This window comes from Artibeus jamaicensis, unplaced genomic scaffold (genome assembly GCF_021234435.1).
Source record: "Artibeus jamaicensis isolate MK-2021 breed Jamaican fruit bat unplaced genomic scaffold, CSHL_Jam_final contig_685, whole genome shotgun sequence".
Taxonomy (NCBI): domain Eukaryota; kingdom Metazoa; phylum Chordata; class Mammalia; order Chiroptera; family Phyllostomidae; genus Artibeus; species Artibeus jamaicensis.
The window spans coordinates 20,080,704-20,106,405 of record NW_026521924.1 but is presented as its reverse complement, the minus strand read 5'-3'; the positions used below and the strand labels follow the sequence as shown (position 1 = coordinate 20,106,405).

Genomic DNA, 25,702 nt, shown 5'->3' with positions numbered 1-25,702 from the left:
GATCTCCCCCAACTCTGCCCACGCAGCATCCACCTGTGCAGCACAGGAGGGGGCGCAGCCAGGCAGGGCCGCTTGGCCGATCTGACAAATGGAAGCTGCTTTTTATGGAGATTCCTGACGGGGCTGCAGTGTGTGCTTCTGGAGGCCTCTTACACTGCACCTGGCTTTTAGGGTTTGGCTGGAGGGGGGTGGTGGTTAGGATGAGGGGGCCGGTGGTTAGGATGAGGGGGCCGGAGCCCTGGGCCACCCATGCATGGGGACCCGGGATTCCCTTGGCTCCTTCGGACTAAAGCAGTTTGCACTGACTGAATCTACAGCACAAAGAACTTCCATGAGACTGAGGGAGAGACTGATGGGGATGAAGGCAGGTGAGCACCCCACCCAGGACAGGTGTGTGTGAACTTCACCTTGTCTTAAACTTAGGAAGCTGAAACCATCTCTGCCTGGAAACCTGGTGAAGGGGAAATTAACCTAAGTCGTAAGACAAAGAATTTCAATTAGATCAGAAGAAAAAAATCCAGAACTTGAACATGGCCAATAAGCAGGAGAAGCCGCCTGAGCCACAGCAACGAGGCCGATGGTGGAACTTTCTGGCAAATACAGACTACCAAGGCGGGTGTTCTCAAGGCCAGGGGTCCTTCCCTGCCCCAAGTTAAACTGGGTGCTCCATGTAAAGCGCTCACCATGGTTCCTGACTGTGGCAGGCGCTCGGTCGGTGTCAACTGCGTTGTTATTATTATTGTTAGTATGTTATCACAGGTGCTGTCCTCCCGCCAACACAGAGGATCCCTTGGTTCCACTCCCCACCCCCGACCCCCTCCAGGTTCCTGCAGAGAAGCTGGGCCTCCAACTGCTCCACCCCCTGTGCACTGAGGACAGCAGTCCTGTGATTTACATACTCACGCCGAGTCTCCACTCCAGCCACCACTGCTATTTGTAGGCCAAAGCCACGGACTCTACAGTTTCCCGTGTTTCCACGGAGGTGCTGCACAGCAGTGAGTGGGGACGGGAGGTGTAGGGAGGCAGCAGAGGGGGAGCCAGGACTGACTCCTGGGACACCGGCTGCCGGCCCCAGAGTGTCCTCACTGTCCCAGCCTCTCTGAACCCCCAGGGTTGCCAGGGCGCCGCACGCCGGTCACGAGGCCCCCACCTGGCCCCTGGAGGCTGGCTGGACTTCCTCCACACCCCCCAACCTCACTGCTGCCCAGTAGGGAGCCTGCACTGTTTGGCTCCTGTGGCGCTTCCCAGATGACACCAGGGCCCAACGGTAAAAAACCAGGAGCCGTTCCACTGAAACTGGGGTTTTTGGAAGACGGGGGACCGCTGGGCCGGAACCCCCGCCTGTCCCCCCGGCCCCACCCGAGTCCTGCATTCCTGCCCGTCGCCTGTACACCTACACGGACGGACATGGGATGCGTGTCAGGTTGGCATGGCCACGCATCAAACCTGTCTGGGTTAAGCCCTCGTTGGCCCGAGAGCGTGTATGTATGTGTGACAGTCACTTGATCATTTGTGGGGGGGCACCTACTATGTGCCAGACAGTGTGCGAGGCTCTGGAAATGTAACAGTTCCAACCCCACCATCTCCAGGGGGCCAGGCACAAACCGAGTGGTCACAGGAATGGATCATGGGAATGCGGCCAGCAGGGGTGCGGCCGGGTCACATCGAGGGAGGCTTCCTGAGCTGAGGGCTGAACAGAGGATCTGCTTTCTAGAGGAACAGAGGGACCAGCCTGTGAGAAGGCAGAGAGGCAGCAGGGCTGGTGGGAGGGCAGAGAGCCGGGTCAAGCAAGATGAGAGAGCTCAGAGGGTGCGCAGGGGGCCCAGAGCTTTGCAGGTGACAGAGAGAAGTGTGAGATGACCCTGGCCTGCAGGAAACCGGGGTGGGCGTGGGCTTACAGGTGCCAGCCAACGAACTGTCCCTGTATGTAAGAATGGTCACATGCATGCCACTGTCTGCAGGAGGAGCTGGGGCTATGACTGTGAGGTCCCTAACCAGACTCCAGGAGTCAGAATCGCAGGCACTGGGGGTGGGGCGGGGTGGGGGTGAGGCACAGTGATTGAGCAATCACACCCAGCCCATTTATTTTATTTCACTAATTAGCGTCTTCGCATTCCTCTCACGTGCGGCCCAGCAGCCTCGAGTTCTAATCCTCTAAATCAATTAGACTATTCTCTTCTTTGCCTGAAATGCTCCTTAAACCCCAAACAAAATTATAGGAGAGAGAGTTGCAGTGAACAGGGCATAGAATATACACAGAGATCTCTACCTGCCTGGGCTTACCTGGTAGGTGTTTGAGCAAGAAACAGGACAGACAGCACACAGGGCCGTGCACTTGGCAGAGAAGGTGAGGGGCCAGGGAGGGGGCGGGGGCAGCAGCCACCCTAAACTGGAAACGGCTCAGATTTCCAGACCCGACCCTGGAAGGCCCTGGGGCAAGCAGCTCGGAGGAGGCTGTGAGGATGCCCTTCCATCCGCCCACCTCCTGCCTGCGCAGCTGCAGGAGCCTCTTCCCGGGCCTCCCTGCCTCTTCTCTGTCACTTCCAAAGCCTGGCACAGCACCCCCACACCTCCCCGCGTCCACTCGACACTGCGACGCCTGCTGTGGCCCCTCTGTGTGTCCGTGTGTTCGGCCCCGGGGTCCTGAGCTGCCCACATCCTCCTACAGTTGTGGGAGCGGCAGCAGGAGAGCAAACCCGAACTTGGGGGCCACGCCCCACGCAAACACGGCCCTGCTCTTGTGTTTCCTGAGTGTGGTGGGGGCGGACGCCCAGCTTCCTGCCAGGCCGACCTGGGCTCCGTGCACAATCCCAGCCTGGCCCCACGGCCACAGGCTGTTCCCTCCACTCAGTCCTTTCCACTTCCTTTCTCAATTATGCCTGCGTCTTCCAGGCACCTCCACCACAAAAAAATGTCCCTCCCTTCCTCTGGTCCCCCACTTCTCTGGGCTCCAGCATGGCCCCGAGACAAAGAGTCTGAGCCAGCTCCGCCATGCTGCGACCTCTGGCGAGTCTCTAAGCCTCAGCTGCCCCACTTGTAAAATGGGCGAACACACGATCTTCCCCGGAGAGGTGCAGCGATGGAAAAAATGAGCCAGTGCATAAAGGCCCAGCCAGCCCTGCGACCCTTCCGCACAGTTCCTGCACCCGCCTCGTCCCCGGGGGCCAGGGGACCCAAGGGACACAAGGGACCCTGAGACGCTGTAGCTGTCAGTCACGATGAGCCGAAAAAGCTGGCTCCCTCTCATTAGATCCTGTGGGTTCCCCAAATAAAAAACGCTGCTGAGACAGACATGAAGCATCGGGGACACACACAGCCTGGGCCCCCAACAGGAGAGAATTCGTCTTCTCTCCCCGTCATTTTTTCTGGGCTTGTCATTCAAGGAACTTGAAATATCTCTCTGGCTTTTAAGAAACAGATCAGAGCCATTTCCCACCCCCTCCCCTTCTTTTTCTCTTCTCCTCCATCTTCTTGCCCAAAGCTCCCTGCTGTACTGGACCAAAAAAACATTTTTTTCTAAATTACAGCTGCGTCCTCCATTAGAGCTCCTGAGAGAAGTCATTATGAGAACTCACACTTATTTTGGTCGCGTCCTTCCCTGCGTCTTCCTGCTGAGATGCTTTTAGCTGTGGGGAGCAGGAGGGGCAGAGAAAGCAGAGACAAGGCGTTAGCAACCCTGGGGGTGGGGTTCGGGCAACAGCTAAGATTCCAGCTATGGCAGGTGACACCCTGGGGGCCCTGGGGTCTGGGGTTGGGGTCCCTCAGCTCGGTGCCCACCCAGGGGGTGGGAGTGAGTCAGAGCGAAGGAAGATAAAGGAGGTGCCGTAAAGCTGTGCATGCCATGCATTTGGCCCCCAGACGGGGTGGGTGGGTGTGAAGGGAAAATGTGAGCCCGTTTGGTGTGTCCGTCTGTGAATGTGTTGTGTTTTTGGGTGTGTCGCACGCACACAGGAGCGAGTGTCTGCAGCGGCACTGCCAGAGCCCCCCTGCCGGAGCCCCCCTGCCGGCTGGTCCCAGAGGCACGAAGACCAGCACTCTGCCGCGGCCCCTGCTCGGCCTGTGAGCTGGGGAGCCAGTGCTCCCGGAGCACGACAGTTTAATGCATATTTGTGAAAATCAGAGGCTCTTTCCCGAACCTGTGACACTGTGTCACCATGGCCACGTGTGCCCAGGAAGGTGTGTAAATGTACACGTTCACATATGAGGGGGTAGGGAGATGTGTGTTTGCATATTATTTGCATAGGAACAAGTGTGAGAATGGACGTGTCTTGACTTGGGTTCCCCCAGATGCAGCTCTGGGGATGAAGACTCAAGTGCGGGGAGTTTACGCAGTGGGGAGTCCCAGGAGCCTTCACTAGGGGAGTGAGCAAGCCAGACAAGAAAGGGGAGGAAGCCAACACAGGGTGTGGAATCAAGCCCGTGCCCACGGTGCTCACTCCCACTGGGCACCTCGGGAGCAGGGCAGAGAGTGCTCTTTGCTCATCCCGGCTGAGCGCGAGGGAGCTGGGGACGGATCCTCCAGGTCCTGTCAGCTGGCTGTCGGCACAGCGCTCCTCCAGCCTGTCCTGATGACCAGCAGGCTCCACCGTCCACAGAAGACCCTCAGGCAGAGTCGCGGGGGTGGGGGTGGCAGTGGGGCTGGTGGCAAGGGTAGTGTGTGCCCCGCTTCGTGGGCAGGGGCACCAACAGCATCCGGTGCTGCGGTGTGCCCAAAGGAATGCGTCCTTGTGTAGAGGCCAACGTGTGTGCAGTGACCGGGTGGCAGGCGTGTGCCTGCGTGTGTGCAAAAGGGTGTGAAATTGTGCGTGCTTGCGACTGACCTTGGCAACACTGCCCCCGCGTTTGCAGGGGCCTTTGCAGAACAACTGCCCACCTGGCTTGGAGAGGTGATAGGGGGTGAGCCAGGAGCCCCCCCACCTATAACCTGGAGCCAGCTTCTGGCCTCAGTTTCCCCACCAGCTCCCTGTGGCTACACAATGTGCTCTTTGGAGGGACCTTCTGGTCGTGCCCACCCCACGTGCTCAGGCTCGCTCTGACCCTCCCCGGAGACAAGCCCCCATTTCAGGAAGAAGAGGGGGTAGAGGTGGGTGCTGCAGAGACCAACCCTGCTGCAGCCCAGGTTCCTCAGAGGAGATGACAGGTAGGGACACCCCTGCCCCGGGGGCCGGGGTTCTCCCAGCCCAACGCTCGCCTCTCGGCGCAGTACCTGGTTCGAGGCCCACGCCTGCTTGTCCGTCCAGTCCCTGCGGCTCCGCACGTACCACCACTGGATCTCCAGCGAGTAGGAGGGGGAGCCGCTGCCGCGGAAGGAGCAGGCCATCTCCACGTCCTCGCCCGTCCGCGCCGTCATGTCGTGGGGCGTCTCTGTGAACAGGGCTGTGCGGAGAAATGGGGGGGAGTGGCCGAGGCTCAGGAAATGACAGGCTTGCGGGCACAGTGCTGGCAGGTGGGGGAGGGGTGGGGAGAGTGGGAGCCGCCAGGCCTGCAGGTGGGGACGGCCTGGCTCCAGGTGGGGCACCTGGAGAAGCCCCGCAAGGCTGGGCATGCAGACAGCTGTGCGGCAGCAGCAGCTGGCAAGACACAGGGGTGAAGGGGTCGGCCTAGGGCCCTGGACGCTCTGAGGGAGCTGGGCTTCTATTCCAGAGCCCACAGGCATTACAGAAGGCTCACGCAGGGGAGCGGTGGATCACAGGAGGGCTGGATTGTAAGGGGTGAGCAAAGAGGCCAGGAGGCCAGAAAGGAAGCTGTCCTGCTCATCAAATCTTCCAGGTTTCGCCAGTCACCTCCGTCCCGGTTCCCTTCCGGTTACTCCCAGCCCCAGTGCACAGCAAGCAGCCTTGCTGTCTTTGTAAAAGCAAATCAGGCTGGGCCACCCTCGCTCAGAGCCCTCCCCTGACCCTACTGCACTGGGGAGAAAGCCCACCAGGCTGGGGCCCAGCCCACCTCCCCCAGGTCTCCTCTCTGTCCTGGGAATATGCCTCTTTCCACCTCACTCTTGCCCTGGCTGTTCCCAGTGCCCAGGATGCTGTTCCCTTGGCTCCTCTTTGCCTGCAAGTCACTCGAAGCTCATCTCAAACTTGGCCCCCCAAGAGGCAGGCTGTCCTTGACCACCCAGAGTAGGTTCCCCCGACCCGCACCTCCCAGCCACTCTGGTCACTGTCACAGCTCCATGAGAATGGGGACCGGGAGCTTCCCGTGGCTACATAGTTCCTGGCACCTAGCAGGTAGTTGCTCCCTGTGTGCCAAACGACTGAGACATTCTCCATCCCCTCAAAGCCCCAGGGTGTGTGGTGGGAGCCCCGCCTGCCTCCTGTGCCCCCACCCCAGTTCCCCCACCAAACCCCAGGACGGGCTGCCCCCCGACCCAGCAGGAGCCTCAGCCCGCCCGCCGCCCCTGCTACACTGCCCGGGAAGTGAGAGACAACCCCCCGCTTGACATGTCCCTGAGCCCCCCCCACCATATGTTCCGTCTCGTGTCTCTCCAAACAAATATTGTCCTGAGTTGTAATTAGAATTCTTCCCCCTTCTCACCAGAGATTATCTTGTCCTGGAAGGATGCTGTCTCCGCAGCCCTCCCACCAGGCAGCCTTGCTGCGCCATCGACCCCGCAGGCCCCCGCCTGGTCTGTCCTCCAGGAATCCCGGGGGCTCACGCAGGGGCTCTGTCCAACAGGACAGAGACGCGTTCGAGGCACTTGAGGTTTCAAGTCTCTAGTACCCACATTTTAAAAAGTAAAAAAAAAAGGTCGTACAACAGAAGTGAATTTTAATCATGTATTTCAGTTAACCCAAAATATCCAAAATATTATTCAAATTATGAAAGCCATCCAGGAGGCATTCCACACTGTTTCCCCACTAAGTCTTGGAAAGCCAGTGTGCATTTTATGCCATCCCCACGCACCTCAGTTTAGACCAGCCACACCCCCGGGACTCAGGGACACGAGTGGCCACACCCCCACAGGTGAGGACAGTGCCAGCCTGAGCTCCCCTCCCCCTCGCATGGCCCCATTGCCCAGAGGAGGCAGCCGAGGCCCAGTGCCTGGGAGTGACCCTTCCAAGGCCGTGCTTACAGCCTGGACTTGAACCCAGGCATGTCTGACTCCCAAGACCATACTCTTCCCGGAGAATCCCAACTGTTTTTGGTTGTAAAGTTCTTTTTTTTTCTTAAAAAGAAACAATCCAAGTGGCCAACCTTACGAGGTCCTGTGGGGCAGGAAGGGGAAGTCTGTTTTATTCTGGGTGCAAGGCCTGGGCAAGCACAGAGGAGACATTTCACCCAGTCTGAGGCAATCAGGGGAGGCTTCCCAGAGGAGGTGAGCCTGGAGGGGGAGGGGCTTCTGGTCAGAAGATAAAGTCTGGCTCCAAGCCCAATGAGTTGGCTGTGGGTGTGGCCACCAGCTCCTCCTCCCACAGTGGGCCCTGCTCCCAAGCTCTCTCTGATCCCCTCTGCCCCTGTGCGGAGCTGTCTAGGTGGGGCGGGCTAGGGGAGGCCCCTCAGGGTACATTGGCTCCAACCTTAGTGGTGAAGAGGACAGTATGTCTGCAGGACGAGGGGGGAAACAGAGGCTCTGGACCGTCGAAGGCACATCTGCATTCCCTGTTCACAAGTGGCAGCATGAGCTTATTCCAGGCACCACCCAGGGACCCCGCCCCACCACTCAGGGAGAAGCCATGTCTGCAGGAAGGCACCAGGGCGCAGGGCAAGGAGCCAGGGATGGAGGACGGAGCCTGTTCCTGCCAACAGACTTGCTGCGTGACCTTGACAGAATCTCTACTCCTCTCAGAGCCTGTTTACTCCTTTGCGCCGTGGGGATTAGAACTCATGGGCCGAGAGCCCGCCAGCTCAGACAGCGGAGGGAGAAAGTAATGTGCATCCTCAGGCACTGGGGGGGGGATGGGTCACCTCTACTGGGGGGAAGGGAAGCTTGAGGGAGGGGGAGGTGATACTCAGGCAGGCCCTGAAGGGTGGGCAGCAGCGGCAAAGAAAAAGGGAGAGGTGTGAACCAAGACGGAAGGAAGGGAAAGCTGGAGAGCCTTGTTTACCAAAAAAAAACAACAACCCACACCATTAATTGAGCATCTATTGTGTACCCAGCACTATGCAGACGCCATCTCTAATACTCTCTAATCCACTCTTCCCCCCCCGCCCCGTGACAGATGAGGAAAATGAGGTTCAGAAAGATGACATGACTTGCCCAAGATTCACAGAGAGCTGTTTTGAACCTGTGTCTGACCAGCCCTCGTGACCAAGACCCAGGGGCCCATCAGCCTCCGTGAGAATCTGGTCTAAGCCCTGACTGGTGTGGCTCAGTGGGTTGAGCTCCAGCCTGCAAACCTAAGGGTCACCGGTTCGACTCCTGGTCAGGGAACATGCCTGGGTTTGCAGACCAGGTCCCCAGTCAGAGGGCACATGAGAGGCAACCACACACTGATGTTTCCTCTCCCTCTTTTTCTCCCTCCCTTCTCCTCTGTCTAAAAATAAATACATAAAATACTTAAAAAAATCTGAAATAGCAGGTGAAATTGAGCTGCCGGGTTCCACCCTTCTGCATCCCACCTGCACACCTCTAGGGAAGGGGAGCTCGGTCCCTTCCACCTCCACTGCAAGAGGGCGGCTCGAGCCGGCAGAGGTTCCTACTCCCTCTCCTAACTCCGTGAGTGGGGACACCCTATCAGCACCAGAAAATGGCAGGCACTCCGTCCTCATTCGGATGACGAGGAAGCCAACTCTCATAAACGTGGAGTTCTTGCTTTGTGCCGGGCACAGAGCTGAGCCCCTTACGTACACTTCCGTCATGCTACAGAGCAGGTGTGAGCGTTACGATGCCCATTTCTCAGATGGGAAAGCTGAGTCTACCAAGGCCCCAAGGTCACTACATCCGCACCCAGTCCCAGAGGCCTCCACCGTGGGAGCCTGTCACTTCTGGACCTTGCTCCCGCAGCTCCTCTTCCTGATCCCCCGCCCGGACCTCCGGCCCTCTAGCCACCCAGACCCCCCGCCTCCACATCAGTGTCCCTGCTGAGTTCAGGATGGGAAATCCATCTCTGCTCTTCCACCTCCTCCTGTGCCTGAGCCCTCCTCCCTGCTGGGTACTCCTCGCAGCTAGTTCCCTGGGAGGCGGGTGTAATTATAGGTTTTGAGAAGGATGTGATTGTGCTCTCCAGCCCCAGGGTCTATGCAGGGCTGGTCTCCTGGGAAGACAATTAAAACCAGTGTCCACAAGTTAGGGTTCAGCAGGAGAAGGAGAAAGGGGCTTGATGTACGCAGTGTCTCCTTCCTTTCTGCTGTTAACTGGGGGCAGGGGTATGTATTGGTTTAACCGTAGCCCCAGTTAGCAGGGCATCACCTGCAGAAAACAGCTTGTGGCCCTGGCCTGAGCTTCTCCATTTGGCTTCTGGGAAAGGCAGGGGACGACCTGGAAAACCTTGCCTGCCCTTAAAGAGCAGGGCCCTGACCTCCCTCCTAACCTTCCAGACCCTGGTTCAGCACAAACAGCTAGGGCTTTGCCTTCAGGCCTGGGTTCAAATCCTGTTCCTTCCACCCCCTAGCTGCGTGACCGGGACAAACCCCTCTAGAGCACGCAGGGGAGGATTATACAAGGTAACATGCCCGTGCACAGAGCAGGTGCTCAACAAACAGCTCTCCTTTCTCTCAACTTCTAGCTCAGAATTCTGTCTTCTGCAGAAAGATGTTTAAGGATGCTTTTTTGTAGCCTCATTAGATCATACAGTGGACATAACGTCTGTATTTCACGCCTGGCCCCACGACCCCCCATCTGTCAGCCTGAACCTCCTCCCCTCCCGCGCTTGCTCCCCTGAACAGCCAGTGGCACTCACTCAGGCCCCAAGGGGGCTTGTCCAGCAAAGGCAGTCCCAGCCCAGCCCCCAGCTCCCTCTGTCTCTGAGCTCAGATTCCCCATCCCAGACCTTCTGGTTCGGCCCCAAATCTCCTTTCCCTCTGCACAGCCCTCCCTGCTGTTCCAACTTCAAATCTCTGGTTTGGGGCTGCTTCCTCCAGGAAGCCTGCAGGGACTGAACCCCAGGCCCAGGCACCAATCTTTGCCAGAGCGAGGGCAGGCTGATGGTGCTGGGGCAGCTCCTCGTCAGGGGAACCAAGGCAGAGCTGGAGCTGGGGAGAGGTGGAGGGAGCAGAGCAGAGAGAACCAGCACCTCCCTGCGGGCCCCTGGACCTCCCCTCTGCCCAGGCCCTCCTCGGCCCCCATGATCTCCAAGTCCTCCTCCCACTGCCCCACTTGGGTGGGTCAGATGACAGATAACGAGGTGTCTGTGCCTCCCCCGACTTGGGAGCTTCCCCAGGACAGGGGACCGCACTGTCCAGCATGAAGCAGGCACCTGGGAGGCGCTGTTAGGCATGTGCTGAATAAATAAATGAGTAAGTAAGTAAGTGAGTAAATAAGTAAATACGGTGGGAAAGAAAGGTAAAACAAAACCCCAGAGGCCTTGTTAGAAACTATAAGAAAAAAAAAAGACCTATCATTCATTCAGCCAGTCATTCATTCACACAACATTTACTGGGCACCTACTATGTGCCAGAGAAGAGTTTGTCGGGGGATTGCACTCACAAGCTGAGGGATGGGGACAGACATACGGACCCAGGCAACGAGGGAGGTTATGAACCAGGCCCCAGCAGGGCAGCCCTCTCCTCACCCTCCCTCCCTGGGGCCCTCAGGCCCTCCGGTGCCCAAGCCCAGCGTGGCCCAGCTGAGGGGTGCCCATCCAAACCGAGAGGCACGCTGGCGGCTCCCGGAGAGGACACACAGAGTTGCATACGCACCGAAGAGTGAAACGGGGTCACAGATAAATGCCAGCAGTGCAGGCAGGGCAGCGTCACTTCCCTGGCAGCTCCCCATGCTGTCCGACCTCAAGGCCCACAGATGGGCCCATCGACCCCATGGGATCGCCTTCTGGGTCAGAGCCCCACCACTAGCCAGAAGGTGGGTGTGCCTGACCCCACCTCATCAATCCTCAGACCACTGTCCCTTTGTTACAGGTGGAGAAACAGAGGCTCAGAGAACCTGGAGCCACGGGCTGGTCCCTGGCTCCGGTGTCCAAGGAAGAAAGCCCCTCTCACGTGCCAGACGCTGTACACAGGACGCCACTTCACCCCCCCCCCCCAAGATTCGAGGAGGCAGTACTATTTGCCGTCAGCCCCATTTCACAGGAGGACCAAGGCTCAGAGATGAGGTGTAGCGCCCGAGGTCGCACAGCATAAAGGAACAAAGGCGGATTTCAGCCCCAAGTCTGACTGCAAAGTTTTCCAGTCCAAACCAGAGTCCTCTCCAAGCTCTCACTGCCCTTCAGCATGAAAAAGTGTGACTCTGGGGAGGCCATTTCCAGAGAGCCTGCTCTCTGCCCAGCTCAGCTGGGTGCTGGGGCTGGACGGGTGTGTGGCCACCTTAGCTCCCAGCAGATGGGCAGCACAGGGGAACCGGCTACAGAGGGAGTGTGGAATGAAGCCCCAGCTCACCTGTGAATCTCCCTGCACCCCTGAAATCAGGAGACATAAAAATGTCCATCAGAGGGATGGACATTTGATCAGTAGGATGGAAAAGCCCCCAGGGCCTGAGCAAGCAGGCGCCAGCCAGAGCCCCTCCTCCCCAGGGATGGGCGAGGTGGGGGGGAGCACGGAGGTTCTCTGGTTGCTCCCAGGCAGCCCCGGCTTCTGGCAGGCTGCCTGCAGCAAGAGGAAGCGAGGGGTGAGTCCGCGGAGGGTTGTTTCATCTTGGAGTGCACAAATCTTCCTCTTCTCCAGAAGCGGAGAGAAAGGCCTTTTGTACAAAAGCTTAAGGAACTGCGGTGTGCTTAGTGGGAACACGCCGGCCTCAATGTGCTGTAGAGGCTCAAGAACGAGAGATCAGCCATCCTGGACCCCTGCCAGGCCCTGGTCCTCACGGAGCCCGCAGCCTGCAGGACACACACAGACAGACCATGACTGTCCTACGAACAACGAGAGCCCGGGACTGAGCCTAGATCACCACGGACGGTTGTTCAGGCTGAGCTCCGTTCACACAGTCGTGCAAGGCGGCAGTGCTGGGAGACAGAAAGGTCTGCCTGGAGTCAGGGAAGGCTTCTCGGAGGAGGGGCCATGCTTGACCTTGAAGGCTGAGTGGGGTCTGAACAGTCAGGGAGCCCAAAACAGGAAAGGACATCTTAGAGAGAGGGTCTCCCAAGTTCAACCTTTTGGGGACCACCGTCACCATTTCTGCAGGATCCCTGTATCACCTACACTATAATTTACTTGATATTTATTTTCAAAGCATCTTTCCCTTTTTACTCCAAAAATTTCAACTTAAAAGGAGACTTTTATTACTACCATAAACGGAAAATCAGCATCCCTTGCCATAAGTAGTGAGTAACCGTAAAAATAAACACCATGAAAACCAAACAGCGTTCGTAAATTTGAGCTAGGAAAGGTTGTTTATCGAAGGCTACAAGCCTCAATCTCCATGTTCTCTCATTAGCCGGGGAGACAGGGGAGGGGGAGGTGTTTATATTCAGAGCAGACTTTCTTCTTGATGAGAAGAGCTTTGGGATCCCCCACACGGTGACCAGGTGGCAGCCGCCTCCAACACCTCAACACCCCATCACAGGCTTGGGCTTCCCAGACTGCCCCCGCCCAGCCCACCTCCACGACTTTACCTGGAAGCCTCCCTGCCACTCACCTACCAGAATCCTACAGATTGTTCTAGCCTGGTTCACAGGGCTGCGTCCTGTCTGATTCACCACCAGGTTCCCTGTGCCCTGCGCGTGGTGAGGACCAGCACCTATTTCGGGAGCTCGTAGAATGAATGAACAAAGAAATGAATGGAGGACTCTCTCACGGTCTGTGCTACTCAGACTGGAGAAGGAACTTCCTGAGGCGCTGGTTTCTCTCCCCAAGTGGGGAAAGAGCATTATTTTTGTCTTAAAACAAACATGAATATATTATGGAATAGAATACAAAATTTATGAATTTCGAATGAAATAGGAGGCATCAAGGAAACGTCAGCCCTGCTGGGGAGCTGTTTACTTTCCTGTCTCTGGTCCCGGTCCTGTGCACTCGGAGGCCTTGCTCCTCCGCACCCTCAGGGCCGGCCCACGCTCTGTGCACGGGAGTGCCAGGGGGAGGGGCCCGGGGGAAGGAGACCGGGTCAGGGAGAGCGGAGTCCAGGGTTTAGAGGTGAGGATATAAGCTGCGGCTCTGCCCTACTTGCTCTGTGGTTTGGTGTAAGTTGCTTCACTCCCCTGAGCTTTGGTCCCCACACGCGTCAAGGCTTAAAGGCTGATTCTGAGCATGAAATGAACGAATGCACACAAAGAGCCTGGTTCAGGGTGCAAGACGCAGTGGAGACTCAACCGCATCCCTGCTGAGTTTTTCTTTTTTAATTGATTCTAGAGAGAGGGAAAGGGAGGGAGACAGAGCGGGAGAGAAACATCGACGTGAGAGAGAAACCCCTACTGGGTCCAAACCTACAACCCGGGGAATGTACCCTGAGAATCGAACTGGCAGCTTTTCGGTTTGCAGGACAATGCCCAACCCACTGAGCCACACTGGCCAGGGCTCCCTGCTGTGTTAGACACACAGAAGCACATTCTGGACTCCCCACCCAGCCCCAGCTGACTGCGAACGGCGGGGGGGGGGCGGCTGCCCTGTCCAATAGAAATTAAAATGGCTAATGTTTCTGAGCACTTACTCTGTGCCAAGTGCCTGGTGATGCTCTGTGCCTTGGTTTCTTCATCTGAAAAATGGGGGATAAGAATAACAACTACCTCAAAGGGTTGTTGTTAGCATTAAATGAGTTAAGATTTATAAAGTGGACTACTTGGTGCAAAGTGTATGCTATAAGGTGTTTCCTTATTTAGTTTCCATTGAAGTGAAATACACAGAACATAAAATCAGCCGTTTTAAGGGGAACAACTCGGTGGCATTTAGTGTGGTCACATCACTGTGCAGCTGCCACCTCTCTCTCGTCCCCAACCGTTTCCATTCTCCCCAAAGGCACCCCGTGCCCGTGACGCAGTCACTCTGCAACCCCCGCCAACCGCCAGTCTGCCTCTGTCCCTGTGGACTGGCCTGTGCTGAGTATCTCACATAAGCGGAATCATAAAATCTGTGGTCTTTTAGGATTGGCTTTTTTCACTTAGCATAATGTTTTCCAGGTTCATCCACATTGTAGCAGATATCGTATCTCATGCCTTTTTATAGAAGTGTTTCTTGAATAAAATAGCTCATCAAACCCCCACAGCAACCTGGAAGTGGCCACTACCATCATGCTCCTTTTACAGATGGGGAAACCGAGGCACGGAGAGGGGGGGGGCCTTGCCCAGGTCCAGCCCTGACCCAGCCAGGAGAGCCATTTGGACACCCAGGGCTGGGGGTGGGGTGCTTCCCGGCCACCGCCCACATTGAGGGAGACAGCGGCAGAACTGCAAATCTAGGGAGATTTAAGGAGAGTGAAAATATCCTGGCACCGGCAGGAGTGTGGGAGTTGAGCAGGTTTCCCCAGTGGAATTCCCGCCTCTGCTTCCCGCATGACTGGGTTACAGGGAGCGGAGCGATGGGTTGGGAGGGAGGGAGGGAGGCAAGGGCGGCAAAGTGCAGGGAGCTGGAAGGCAAATGGGCATCTCTTTTCATCCTCGCCCGAACATCCCGCAAAGTCAGCGGGCTAAGCCCATGGCACGGAGGCTCAGAGAGGCTGAGTGGGAAATAGGACTTGAGCCCAAAGCCCAGGCGTGTCCTCAACCAGGCTGCCGGCCGGAGGCAGAAAGGGGTGCACAGAAGAAGCAGAGGGAGGTTGCATCAGACACATGGATAAGAAGGTGCCCCAGAACCCCAGAAAGGAGCACCCTCGGGTCCACTGAGAAGGCAGAAGGAAAGTCAGAGGGGTGGAGAGGCATCCAGGGCGGAGCCAGGGATGGCCAGGGCCGTGGGGGACAGAGTCGAAGTGGGGAGACAGAGATGATGGCACCGGGAAACCAGGAAAGACCAAGAGGAGCAGAGAAACTGAGGCAGAGCCCACAGACGCTACCGAGCAGAAGGGGCTGCCCCGTAGACATGGGCAGAGGGGCCGTGCTGCCCCCCCCCCACAGAACCTGACCTGGGTGGAGCCCACCACCCCCACTTCCCAGCCCCTCGCCCTCCTGCCCAGGTGTGTTTGGGAAACCCAATACTGAGGCAGTAAATGCGTGGACTCTGGAATCAGGCTGACCCAGATCTGAACCCCAACTGCAGGCCAATCTCTGAGCCTCAGTTTTCCCACCTGTAAAATGGGTACTTGGGGGCTCAGCGGGATCATATATACACCCGTAAGCATCTGGCACGTGGTGGGCTCCGGGGAGCACAGTGATGGTGGCGATGACCAGGCTGCCTCGCCCTGGGTGGTCTTGCTTCACCTTCTCCATCCTCGAAGCTCCCACCTCCCTTTTCCTCACCTAGAGGACTGGCTTGGTCTGGCCTTTTCAAGCACAAGGACTATTCTAGAACCAGAGAAGAGAACCGAACTAGCAGAAGGGTTCTGCCCCTCCCCAGGGCCTTTGCACTTACTGTTGCCTCTGCCAGGGAGGGGATTTAACAGAAGCAGCAGAGCAGGAATGGGGCTCAGGGCACCCAGCACCCAGCTGGAGCTCAGGCTCCGTGGCCCGGGTCTCTGTGGGGGCCATAAGGAGAGCAGCTGGTGAGCCTCAGGGCCCCTGCCCCAGAGACCTTCGCCTTGGCCGACAGCCAGCCCGCCCTCCTCCCCTCGCCTCTGCCCACCTGAGACCATTAGTGCTGCTCTGTTTTGAGTGCCATTTCCACTGCCACGCGCTCTGGCCGCCAGGCCTCCATTAGGGACCCTTTCCCGGGGCTGATGACAGCCAGAAAACAGCTCCCTGGTGAGCGAGCCGTAATTGCTGCCGCCTCGGAGGCCGGAAATCAGTTTTTTAAAACCTCACAAAGCAAAACAGACACCCTGCCCTCTGCTCTTGCCTTCCCCGCCCTCAGCTGGGAGCGAAGCCCAAGGGTCCTAAGAAAGGGTGGTCAGTCAAGACCTCCAACCCCAAGGGGCGCCCTTAACATTCCAGGCTGGGGGGGGAGCAAAGTCTGGGCTCTGCTCCCTTGCTCTGAACTAGGCGTGGGGCCCCTGGCCCACTGCACCTCTCTAGGCCTCAGTTTCCTCCTCTGCAAGATGGGTATGTTGATGGGTGCTTTGGGTGCCAGATGGGGCGATCACGATGAGGCTCTGACAGGGGCATGGGCCCCTCTGAGGAGCTGCAGGAAGAATGAGAAAGAGCCAGCAGGCAGGAGAGAAGCTGCCAGAGGGAGGGAGTCGCCCAGGAAAAGGTCCTGAGGAGGTAGGAGCTTGGTGTGCTCAGGTACCAGAAAGGACGCTGGTGTATTTACCCCCCCCACACACACACACATGTGCACACACACCGGCGTTTCCCATCATCCCCCGACAGTCCTCCGCCGACCCCTGGTGAAGTGAAGGGCGCCTCTCCTGAGGACCACAGGGGGGCTCTGGGGCCTCTAACAAACCCACTAACACTCAGCAAAACAATGTGGCACGTCTCTAAGGAAACCGTCCAGTTCTCATCAGATTCTCACCAGAGGACGGTGACCTCCCAAATTATTAGGAGCCCGCAGTCTAGACAAACTCCAGGGCCCCTTGCAGCTCCACCATTTGGTCATTCATTCTTTTATTCTCTTCATTCACTGGCCTGCTCCTTGCGAAAGCCACAGTGATACCCAGAATATGTGTATGTGTAATCTGGAGGTGACATCCTAAAGGGGGGGAGTGTGTGCGTGCGTGTGTGTGCAGAGAGACAGAGGGAAAGAGAGGACAGAGGTGAGGAGAGGGAGGTGGGCTCAGCAGACACGGAGAAAGGGACAAAGAAAGATGGAGAGAGATTTAAAGACACACACGGACAGAGAGAGAGTTGCACACACCAGGGGAGAGAAAGATCCAGAGAGCGAGGGGCAGGCAAACATTTGCCACAGATGGGCACTGCCGCCCCAGACAATTGATAGCTCTGAGAGGCCCCGTCTCCCAGCTCCAGCTCCAACCTTCCAGATGCTCCCAGAGCCTCTGTGCTTCGTCCCAAGGGCAACAGCTTGCAAGGGGAGGGGAAGCTGGTACTGAAGCAAAGGCAGCTGGGCAGAGGAAGCCAGCCTGGCCAGGACGCTACAGACCACCCAGGCTCCTTCCCACCCTGCCACAGTGCCTCTCGTCACACATGGTCAGTCGCCCAAACACACTCACTCCAGACATTGGCTCAGACGTGGACACCCAGGCAAGTGCGTCCAGGGTCACACACGCATGCCCTGAGGGTCCCGCCACCTCCCACTGACTCCGGAGTCTGGACTCTCAGACCACGCTCTTTCTGCCAGATGAGGGCCACGCAGCACTTCGGCATCAGGAGGTCTGAGAGAATCAGATGAAGCCAGGGCGCTGCTCCGGAACAGAGCGCCTGCCCACACGCCCACCTGCTCGGGCGGCCAGGAGCAGGGCCGAGGAGCAGGCTGAGGACGGCAGCTCCGCAGCCCACCAGCCGGGCTCTAGCCCGGCTCAAGCCTGGCTTTGCCATTCAACGTCTCTGTGCTCTCACAGGTGGCCCCACCCCCGGAAGCCTCAGTGTCCTCCTCTGTGAAAGGGAAGTGTGCTCCCCCCAGGGCATCTGAGGAGTAAGTGAGAGGAGGGAAGGGAAGGGCTAGGCTCAGAAAATGCTGGACAAACGCTGGCTGGTGTTTCGGTTCACAGACCCTGGAAGGCCCCCCGAGAGCTGAGCACCAAGTGCTGCACCATCGGCCGCCCTCACCTGCTGACTGGAGGACAAGGGATGGTGGGAGGGTACAAGATGGAAGAATTCTAGGCACTCTGAGCTTAGACAAACTCGGTGTGGTTCAGGTGGGGGGAATGGAGGCCCAGGGAGGGGCAGGGACCTGCCAGCCGCACAGATGGCAGAGCAGGGGAGGGTGGATAAAAACCCAAGGTCCATTTCCCCTGGCCCAGCTCTGGCACGTTAACTTGGAGCTGAAGTGAAGTCGCAAAGGAGTCACTACCCACCCCCACCTCCAACACAGGGGACTGCAAAGGGCCCACCCCTGCCATGTCCCCGGTGGGAGGCCGGGCGTCCTCTGCATTGGGAGCTCCGTCCACGTGGGCCCTTGTCCCAGCACCGTCACTAAACTGCTGGCTTCTGCCCACTTCACCAGGTTCAGCTCCTTTGGGAAATAACTCGGGGGTCCCCTCCATGACATCTCCGACTAATAACTGCTGGGGTCCAGCTCGCACACCGGTTGTGACGAGCAGCTCGCTACCGGACACCCCCACTGCCCTAGGGGTGGACGCCCTTCTCCAGGCCAAATGTCACCTCCACTTCTTAACTCTTGGCACAATTTATGCAGATATTTTTTATAGCTTCAGTTGCTGAGCGAGAACCTTATCTGTCTTCTTCACTGATGTGTCTCCAGTGGCTAAAAGAACCTGGTACACAGCAGGCGCTCAGTCGATATTTGCTGAATGAATGAATGAATAATCAAACTTCCAATACCTGGCAGTAGCCCCCATTAGGCCAGTGGTTCCAGCGTGAGGAGCAGGGAGCGTGAGCTGAGAGGGGTCCCCAGTCCCGTCATTCCCGCACATGACGCGCCTGTGTACCACCCGTTCGATTACGCCCTTCATGTTTTCCTATAAACCATCCCACTATTTTTTAAATATCCCCATTGGTTCCATCCTAAGCAATCATGTTCGTGAAGTCACGGTTCTGATGTGCTGGTTATATTTTTCTAATCTACATTAAAATAAATGTATAAGTATGAAAATATAAGAGGTTTGTTTGGATTCCACCTAACACCATCTCCCAAGGTAGGACCCAATCTTGCTGAGGGCCCCTGGGAGTCTTGAAGAAGGATTTCAATGGGGCTCCGTGCACCCAATTCCCAGAGACTTCTCTGCTGGCTTCCAGGAAGGGGAGGGGACACAGCGGTGGGCGGGGACAGCAGGCCCACCAGGCTTCTCCACAGTGGCGGTACCGGAGGGAGCCAGCGGGTGGGCTGTGGACCCCAGGGTCACCGGTGGTAGGATGGATTTCTTCCTTCGGTGAGACCACCACCCCTTTTCCGAAGGAAGAGTCTCACTGGGGTCCAAAGAGGGGGACACACCCCGAAACCCCGTTATTCTAAAGGCATCTTGTTAACCCTGGGGGACTGGGTCTGCCCACTGCGAGGTGAAATCAGCCTTACTCACCAGGGATGCCCTTGCCATGGGCACTAGAGATGAGGAAGGGCTCCAGTTCTGTGATTTTTCTCCTAAAAACCTGGGTTTCTTGTGAAATTAAAATGACACAGGTGTTTAAAACACGAATGTGGATGAGCAAACATTCCCGGATTTGCACCTCAGACCTCTGCCTCGTGCTCTGGCCATCCGTTCATTCCCTGCTACTTCCCCGTGTGGGGCGTGGCTGTGGGTGCCCGGGCACAAGGGGCTCTTTTGTATTTTAGATTCTATTTATGTATTTTTAGAGAGAGGGGAAGGGACAGAGAAGGAGAGGGAGAGGCAGGTCGATGTGAGAGAGAAACATCAGGGCCAAACCCACGCCCCAGGCAGGTGCCCTGACTGGGAATCGAACAGGTGACCTTTGGCTTTGCAGGACGATGCCCAGCCCACTGAGCCACACAGAGGAGAGTAGGACACAAGGGACTCTTGACCTGTCCCAGCCCTGGAACCCCCAGTCATTACAAGGGCGGTGGGAATGAGAGTGCCCAGATTCTGGCCCCCGTGTGTCCAACTGCGCCCAGACTCCCTTCGGAGCTGATTCTCCCCACAAACCCATTAACAACTGCTTTGGTTCCTCACGTCCAGGGTCATGGCCAAGCACCAGGAGGTGGGCTTGCTTCATGCCACCGCCCTTCCCCATTGCTGACACCCACCCTGACGTGGGCACTATGTCACTGTTCGTACCACGTGCTCCCCTTCCCCACCCGCGTGGCTCTCTCCACCTCTCCGCAGTCGGGAGGTCACCGAGGCAGCACTCTGGTCTGGGGTTGCCACTTCCGCTGCTCCCCTGCCACACGCCGTGCGGAACGTGAAGGTCACCGCATCCTCCCACCTCTCCCCTGTGTCTCTGGAACGAAACAGCACTGTGAGCACAGACGCTGGGGCCACACTCCGGGGTTCGAATCCTACACTTGCTGGGTGCGTGACCTTGGGCCGGCCTTTTAACCTCCCCTCCAGGGCAAGTGCCCTCCTCTTAGGGTTCTTCTGAGGGTCAAATGAGACGATGCCATTTAAGGCCCTTGCCTGACAATCAGTCTTCAACATTTATGTCCATGTATTTCTCTCCCTATTGGTACAGATGAGGTGATTTCCAAAGCCAAATACCTCCCAGGAAATCTGGGGCAGATGCTCTCTTGCCCATGGCCTTGGTCTTCCCCCCTGTGAAAGGGGTGGAGGAACATGGTCCACGGGGCCTCGCTGGCTGGGTCCGAGCCTTGGTGATTCATTCCAAGCGCCTGTCTCCTTCCCTGGCAGCTGCTGGGCTGGAGGGGACCACTCTCCCATCGACCCTGACCCTGTCTGTTTGTTTGTCAGGAGGACACTTCCCCACGCCAGGCTGTCACCGTGGCGATGAGCAGAATTCCCCACGCTGCTGGCCGCCCGCAGCTCCCTTTGCTTGGAGAAAGGCCACAGGAGCCGCTGATAGGCAAGGTGTCAAAACCAATTGGTGTGAAGGACTCGGGGAAAAGCGCTTGTGAGGGCCAATTCCCCACAGGAGGCCGGGAAACCCTCAGCCCAAGGTGGAGTGTTTACGGGCGTAATTGATAGAATAATCACCAACACCCGAGACAACGGCGGACACATTTTTAACATCATAACCTTCGGAAGACAGTACTCAATTCTCTCCATCTTGCAGCCACCAAAGTAGCCAGCTTATTGACAGCACAATACCAACAGTTCGGCAAGGAACACAAGAAAGCCACAGTCATTTTTCAGTGCACAGGCTGTTTGCCAAAGGGCCCAGTGGCCCCCTCCCCCTGCCCCGCACCCCACTGCTCCCTCCTGGCAATAGAAAACCTCAGAACAGTGAATCACTCAATGAACAAAGCACAGGCCAAGTCAGGATCTTTGTCTGCACTGGGGTGTATTAATAATTGAAGGCGCTGGCGTGTGTGTGTGTGTGTGTGTGTGTGTGTGTGTGTGGTGTATGGGTGTATGGTGGGGCGGGGTGGGAGGATAGATGTGTGTTGCAGTGTAACAAACATCTCCTCTCGGGGTCCACACACCTGCTCCAGCCTGGACCTCTCCCCCTCTTGCAAAACCAGATCAAACCAGCAGCACCTGGCACCGGACAATTTCCCGTCCCTACACGTCTCGTCAGGTCTGGGCGAATCCTTCGGGCGGTGGCTCCCAAACTCCAGGCTGCAGGAGAATTATCTGGGAAGTGTATTAAAATGCAGATTCCAAGGTTCTAGCAATAATCATTTTGGCCAACACGTCTGGGGAGACCCTGGCACCTGCATTTAATAAATTCCTTGGGTGGCTCCAGGGCAGGGGGTCTGCAAAGATCCTCACGAAGATCCTGCCTTGGACAGTCCTGGAAAGATGGCTGGAAAAGTCCAACCCAGCTGACTTTTCTCACTTGCATGTGGCCTCAGCAAGGTCCTGCCACCTTTCTGAGCAGCTGGTTCCTGTTGGAGGAACCCACTGTGTCACCAGTTCCCTGGGGAGTTGGAAGGGAGCTCGCTTGGATGGGACTGTGCAGGGGGAGAAGTCCTGTCACGTGACCTGCCAAGCCCACCCCAAGGCCGTCCCGGAGGAGGCAGGCCCAGATCTGCCACACACACCTTCATTCGTTCCCGGCACAGCTCTCCAGCCCTCTGTGCGGACTCAGTGACCTTGGGCAAGTCATTGGTTCTCTCTGGACCTCGGGATCCTCTTATGGCCAATACCAGCCTTCCATTGATAATGTCAGTGTCCATGAGTTAACACTGGCAGGGTTTGTCAGCACTTAGCACACAGTAGGTGTTTCATAATATTACTCCCTTTCCTCCTACCCTTGCTGTGCCCATGGCAGTGAGCTAACCCTTTCTGATAAGGAAAAATCAAAACACTGCTATTTATTGAGTACCTACTAGGAGCAGACACTGGCCGTCACCACCCCAGCCTCCAGATTCCCGACGCCCCCCTAAGTGACATGCTCCATTCACTCCCCATTCATTCCTCGCGCCTCTGAAAAGCCTTCTGCAAAGTGGGCTGAAGGGAAGTAGCAAGGAGATGGGAAGCGAGACAGATGTCCTTGTGGACCCATCTGACGACGGGTTCTCCCTGTGAGAAGCCCCAGGTTGGGCAGGAAGGAGGCATCAGCCTGTCTGCCAGGCTGGGCTCTGATCAAGCTAGAGAGGGGAGCAGCCAGCACGCTGTTGGAGTCGTGGGCCTCTCCCCAGGAGCCCCTGCGTCCAGCCTCCAACCCCGCACCGGCCACACAGACACCTTCCTAACCCCACCACATTTCCTGAATCAGCTGAGGACACGTGGAGCCTAGGAATAATGGAACGATCAGGCTCCAATCTGCTACACAGCAATTTCTGAGCTTTTTCAGCACACACAGCTTTTATCAAATTGGTATTCTCCTCCTGAACACAAACGGCTTATTAGGCATGACCCACTTATTCACCGCGTCTCACTATCATTAATAACAGTTTCTTTTTGTGATTAAGTGAGTGGCTCCAAACCTTTCCTGTGGTGGCAGGCGCTTGGCCCTGCAGAGGGGCAACCACATGGGCTCCTCCGCAGCTACCACTTGGTGACTTTGAACCTTGCGATGTTAGGGAAATGCAGTCTGTCCCCTGCAGAGTTGCCTGGCCTCCTCATTTCTTGAGGGACAAAAGGAGCCCAAAGGGGTGACTCATTTGCCCAGAGCCACATCCAGGGTCACCAGCAGTCAGTGCTGCATCCTCTCCATGAAGCCCCTCCTCCACTGGACCACGAAGCTGACCTCTCCAGGGTCCAGAGGGGACAGAGCTGTGCCCCTAGGCGCACCCAGCACCAGGGGGCAGGCAGACACTGCTACATGACGAGCAAACCCTGCTTTGCTACAGGGCACCACCTCCGGAATGAGAGTCGTATCCAAATCCTGGGGGTCTGGTGCTCCGGGGACAGGAGATCATAAACCTCAAAGCCCGTCCTTCTACCTCTCGGAACCACAAACTCAGGGAAGCCCTTCCCTGGAAAACCCTTCTAGAGCAAGTTCCAACTGTGCCAAGACGCTGAGGAAGCCGGGAGGGGAACGGAAGGAGGAATTCCCTCCTGTGAGTGGGAGGCAATCTGACAGGGAGATGAATATCCTGGAAAACGCGCTGTCTTTCCCCACAGATCCTGGGGCCGGTCCCAGCTCAGCCACGCAGCCACCGTGTGACCTTGGGCAAGTCCCTTCTCTCTGAGCCTTGGTTTCTTCACCTGTAAATTGAGGATCGGGATAACCCTTCTGCTGTTTACCACTGCTTCCTCCACACTGGCAGAAATTAGATGAAGGATAGGAAGGTGCAAGAAGGATATACCAAGTGGCTGCTGTCAAATGTGGTAAGGCAGAGGGTGCAGGGAATCATAGAGCTCAAAAAGCAGAGACCCTGAGAAGAGCTTTGGGAGCCCCCCATGCCCCCTGCAGCAATCCGGCTCGCTCCTCACACCCCAGTAAAGCTGCCTCTGATTATCTGTGCCCATCCCCCGACTCCCCGCCCCCGTCCCAGAGCTTACTCTGTCCCATAAAAATAAATCAAGCAGTTCTCTGCCCTTTGTTCAAACCTCACCCCAGCTCTGGGCATACAGTGCCCAACACTGGTGTTGCAGCCTCCCCCACTGGATTGGGGGCCTCTGCCAGGAAGGGATGGGTGGAGGAAGGGTCTCCATTTTATCAATGCCCTGGTCCCCATACTGGAGTCTGGCTCACAGGGCACAGGGGCCCCCACAGCTGTCAGCGCCAGACAATCCAACTCTGCTGCCAACTTGGATTCCTCTGGGGCTGGAAGGAGCCCTGGCACTCAGGCAACCCGTGCTGGGAGTGCTTGCTCCCCCGATCCCACGATCCCACGGTGGCTGGAGCGGAGACGTCTCACGTTTCAGTTCTCAGAGGCTGAGGACGGTGGTGAGAGGCAGTACCCTAGAGAGGAAGGGCCGGGGCTTGCTGCCCTCCCCCAGAGGCAGATAAAACCATCTAGTATCTTTTTCTCCCTTCCATTCTTTTGGCTGGAAGTGGCAGTCCCAACTATTTCAGTATCTTTGAGGGGCTCCCACCAAGCCTCGGTCCCTGAGAGGCACCTACCCTAAGGGGCCGCTGCAGCCCCAGGCTACCAGTCGTCAAGATGCAGGGTCTTCTGTCCCCTAGGTTTCCCAGTGGCATAAGGGACAAGTGTGGAGAGCGAGGGGACAAGGGTAGCTGTGGGTTTAAATCCACAAAGGGGAGAGGCAGATGGGCAGAGAGAGGTGGGTGAGCAAAGTGTGTTCACAAGTGTGTGTGTGTATTTGCCAGTATGTCTGCAGGCAGGCAGGCAAGAGTTGTGCAGAGTGTGTGAGCCTGCGTGCCAGCTGGCAGGGTGCGAGCCCACCAGCCGTAGTGTCGATGTGTGTGTGTAGTGGGCATAAGAGTGAGTGCTTATGAGTGAGGAGCAGGAACCGAGGTGTCTGGAGATGTGCAAGGGTAGGTAGGAGTTGTCAGTGTGAGAAAGCAGTGAGTGTGGCTCTGAGCGTGCTCGTGGCTGTGAATGTCTGTGTGGCCGTGGAGGTGTGTGTGTCGGCGAGAGTGGGCATGGGGGGAGAAAGGGGCTCTCCGGGAGAGCAGCGTCCGGGGTGCGCATGGGGTGCCCGCTCCTCCGCAGGAGTGGCCAGGGTGCGGGGCGGGTCCCGGGACCCGGCAGAGGGCGCCCCGGAACTCCTGCCACGGCCAGCGCAGGTTCGAGCCCCGGGACCGCCAAGTTGGAGCGGAGAAGCCCGGGTGGGGTTTGGTGGGGAAGTCCGCGGGGGCGGCGACCGAACTCACCGTGGCCGGAGACGTGGTTGTCCCAGGGCGCGTGGCCGGCGGGCCGCGTGGCGCCGCCGAGTTGCAGGAAAAGTGCCAGGTAGTGGAGGGCGCCCAGCGCCCCCGCGAGCGGGGCTCCCATGGTGTGCGCTCCGGCCGGGGGCGCCGCCGCCTCACATCGGGGCTCAGGCCACCGCAGACCCCGCGTCCGCCGTGCCCTGCCGGGTGCGGCCTGGCTGCCGGGCTGCAACCGCGGCCCCTCGTCCGCTGAACGCGGCCCGACCCGGCCCCAGCCCTCGCCCGGCCCCGGTGCAGCCCCGGCCGCGGGTAGCGAGCGCACGCCCAGCCGGCCGCCTCCGACTGCGGGACTCTTCCCCTGCGCGGAAGGCCACGCCGCGCCGTGCCGCCGCACCCCTCCCTCCCACTCCCGCCCTCCCGCCGGAGGAGGCGGTGGCGGAGGGATCTGCCGCCTGATTTATCATCAAAGTTTTGCCCAGCCGGGGATTTTTAAAGCGGTACCCGCCGAGTCCCCCGCCCGAGGGGGCAGGGAGGGGGCGGGGTGCGGCGCGGGGAGCGGCCCCGCGCACCCGGTTCCCGCAAAGCACAAAGCAACTGCCTCCAGAAGCAGCAGCACTGTCCGGCGGGATAAGGAAGGGGACCGGCCACCTGCCGCCAGACCCGCGCGCGGAGAGGGACTCCTAACTTTGCCGGCA

General features: G+C 57.8%; 1 protein-coding gene across 1 annotated transcript in view; it reads right to left on the bottom strand.

Annotated features, from left to right (window-relative positions):
* VSTM2L (V-set and transmembrane domain containing 2 like) overlaps window positions 1-25,333 on the bottom strand; it is a 31,763-nt gene extending 6,430 nt beyond the window's left edge. The window contains exons 1-3 of the mRNA XM_037164531.2: window positions 25,011-25,333; window positions 5,207-5,376; window positions 3,576-3,626 (exon numbers count right to left, since the gene is read on the bottom strand). Coding sequence (XP_037020426.1) covers window positions 3,576-3,626; window positions 5,207-5,376; window positions 25,011-25,131 — 342 coding nt within the window. The 5' untranslated portion in view covers window positions 25,132-25,333. The remainder of the gene's footprint in view (window positions 1-3,575; window positions 3,627-5,206; window positions 5,377-25,010) is intronic.
* Between the last annotated feature and the right edge of the window lie 369 nt (window positions 25,334-25,702).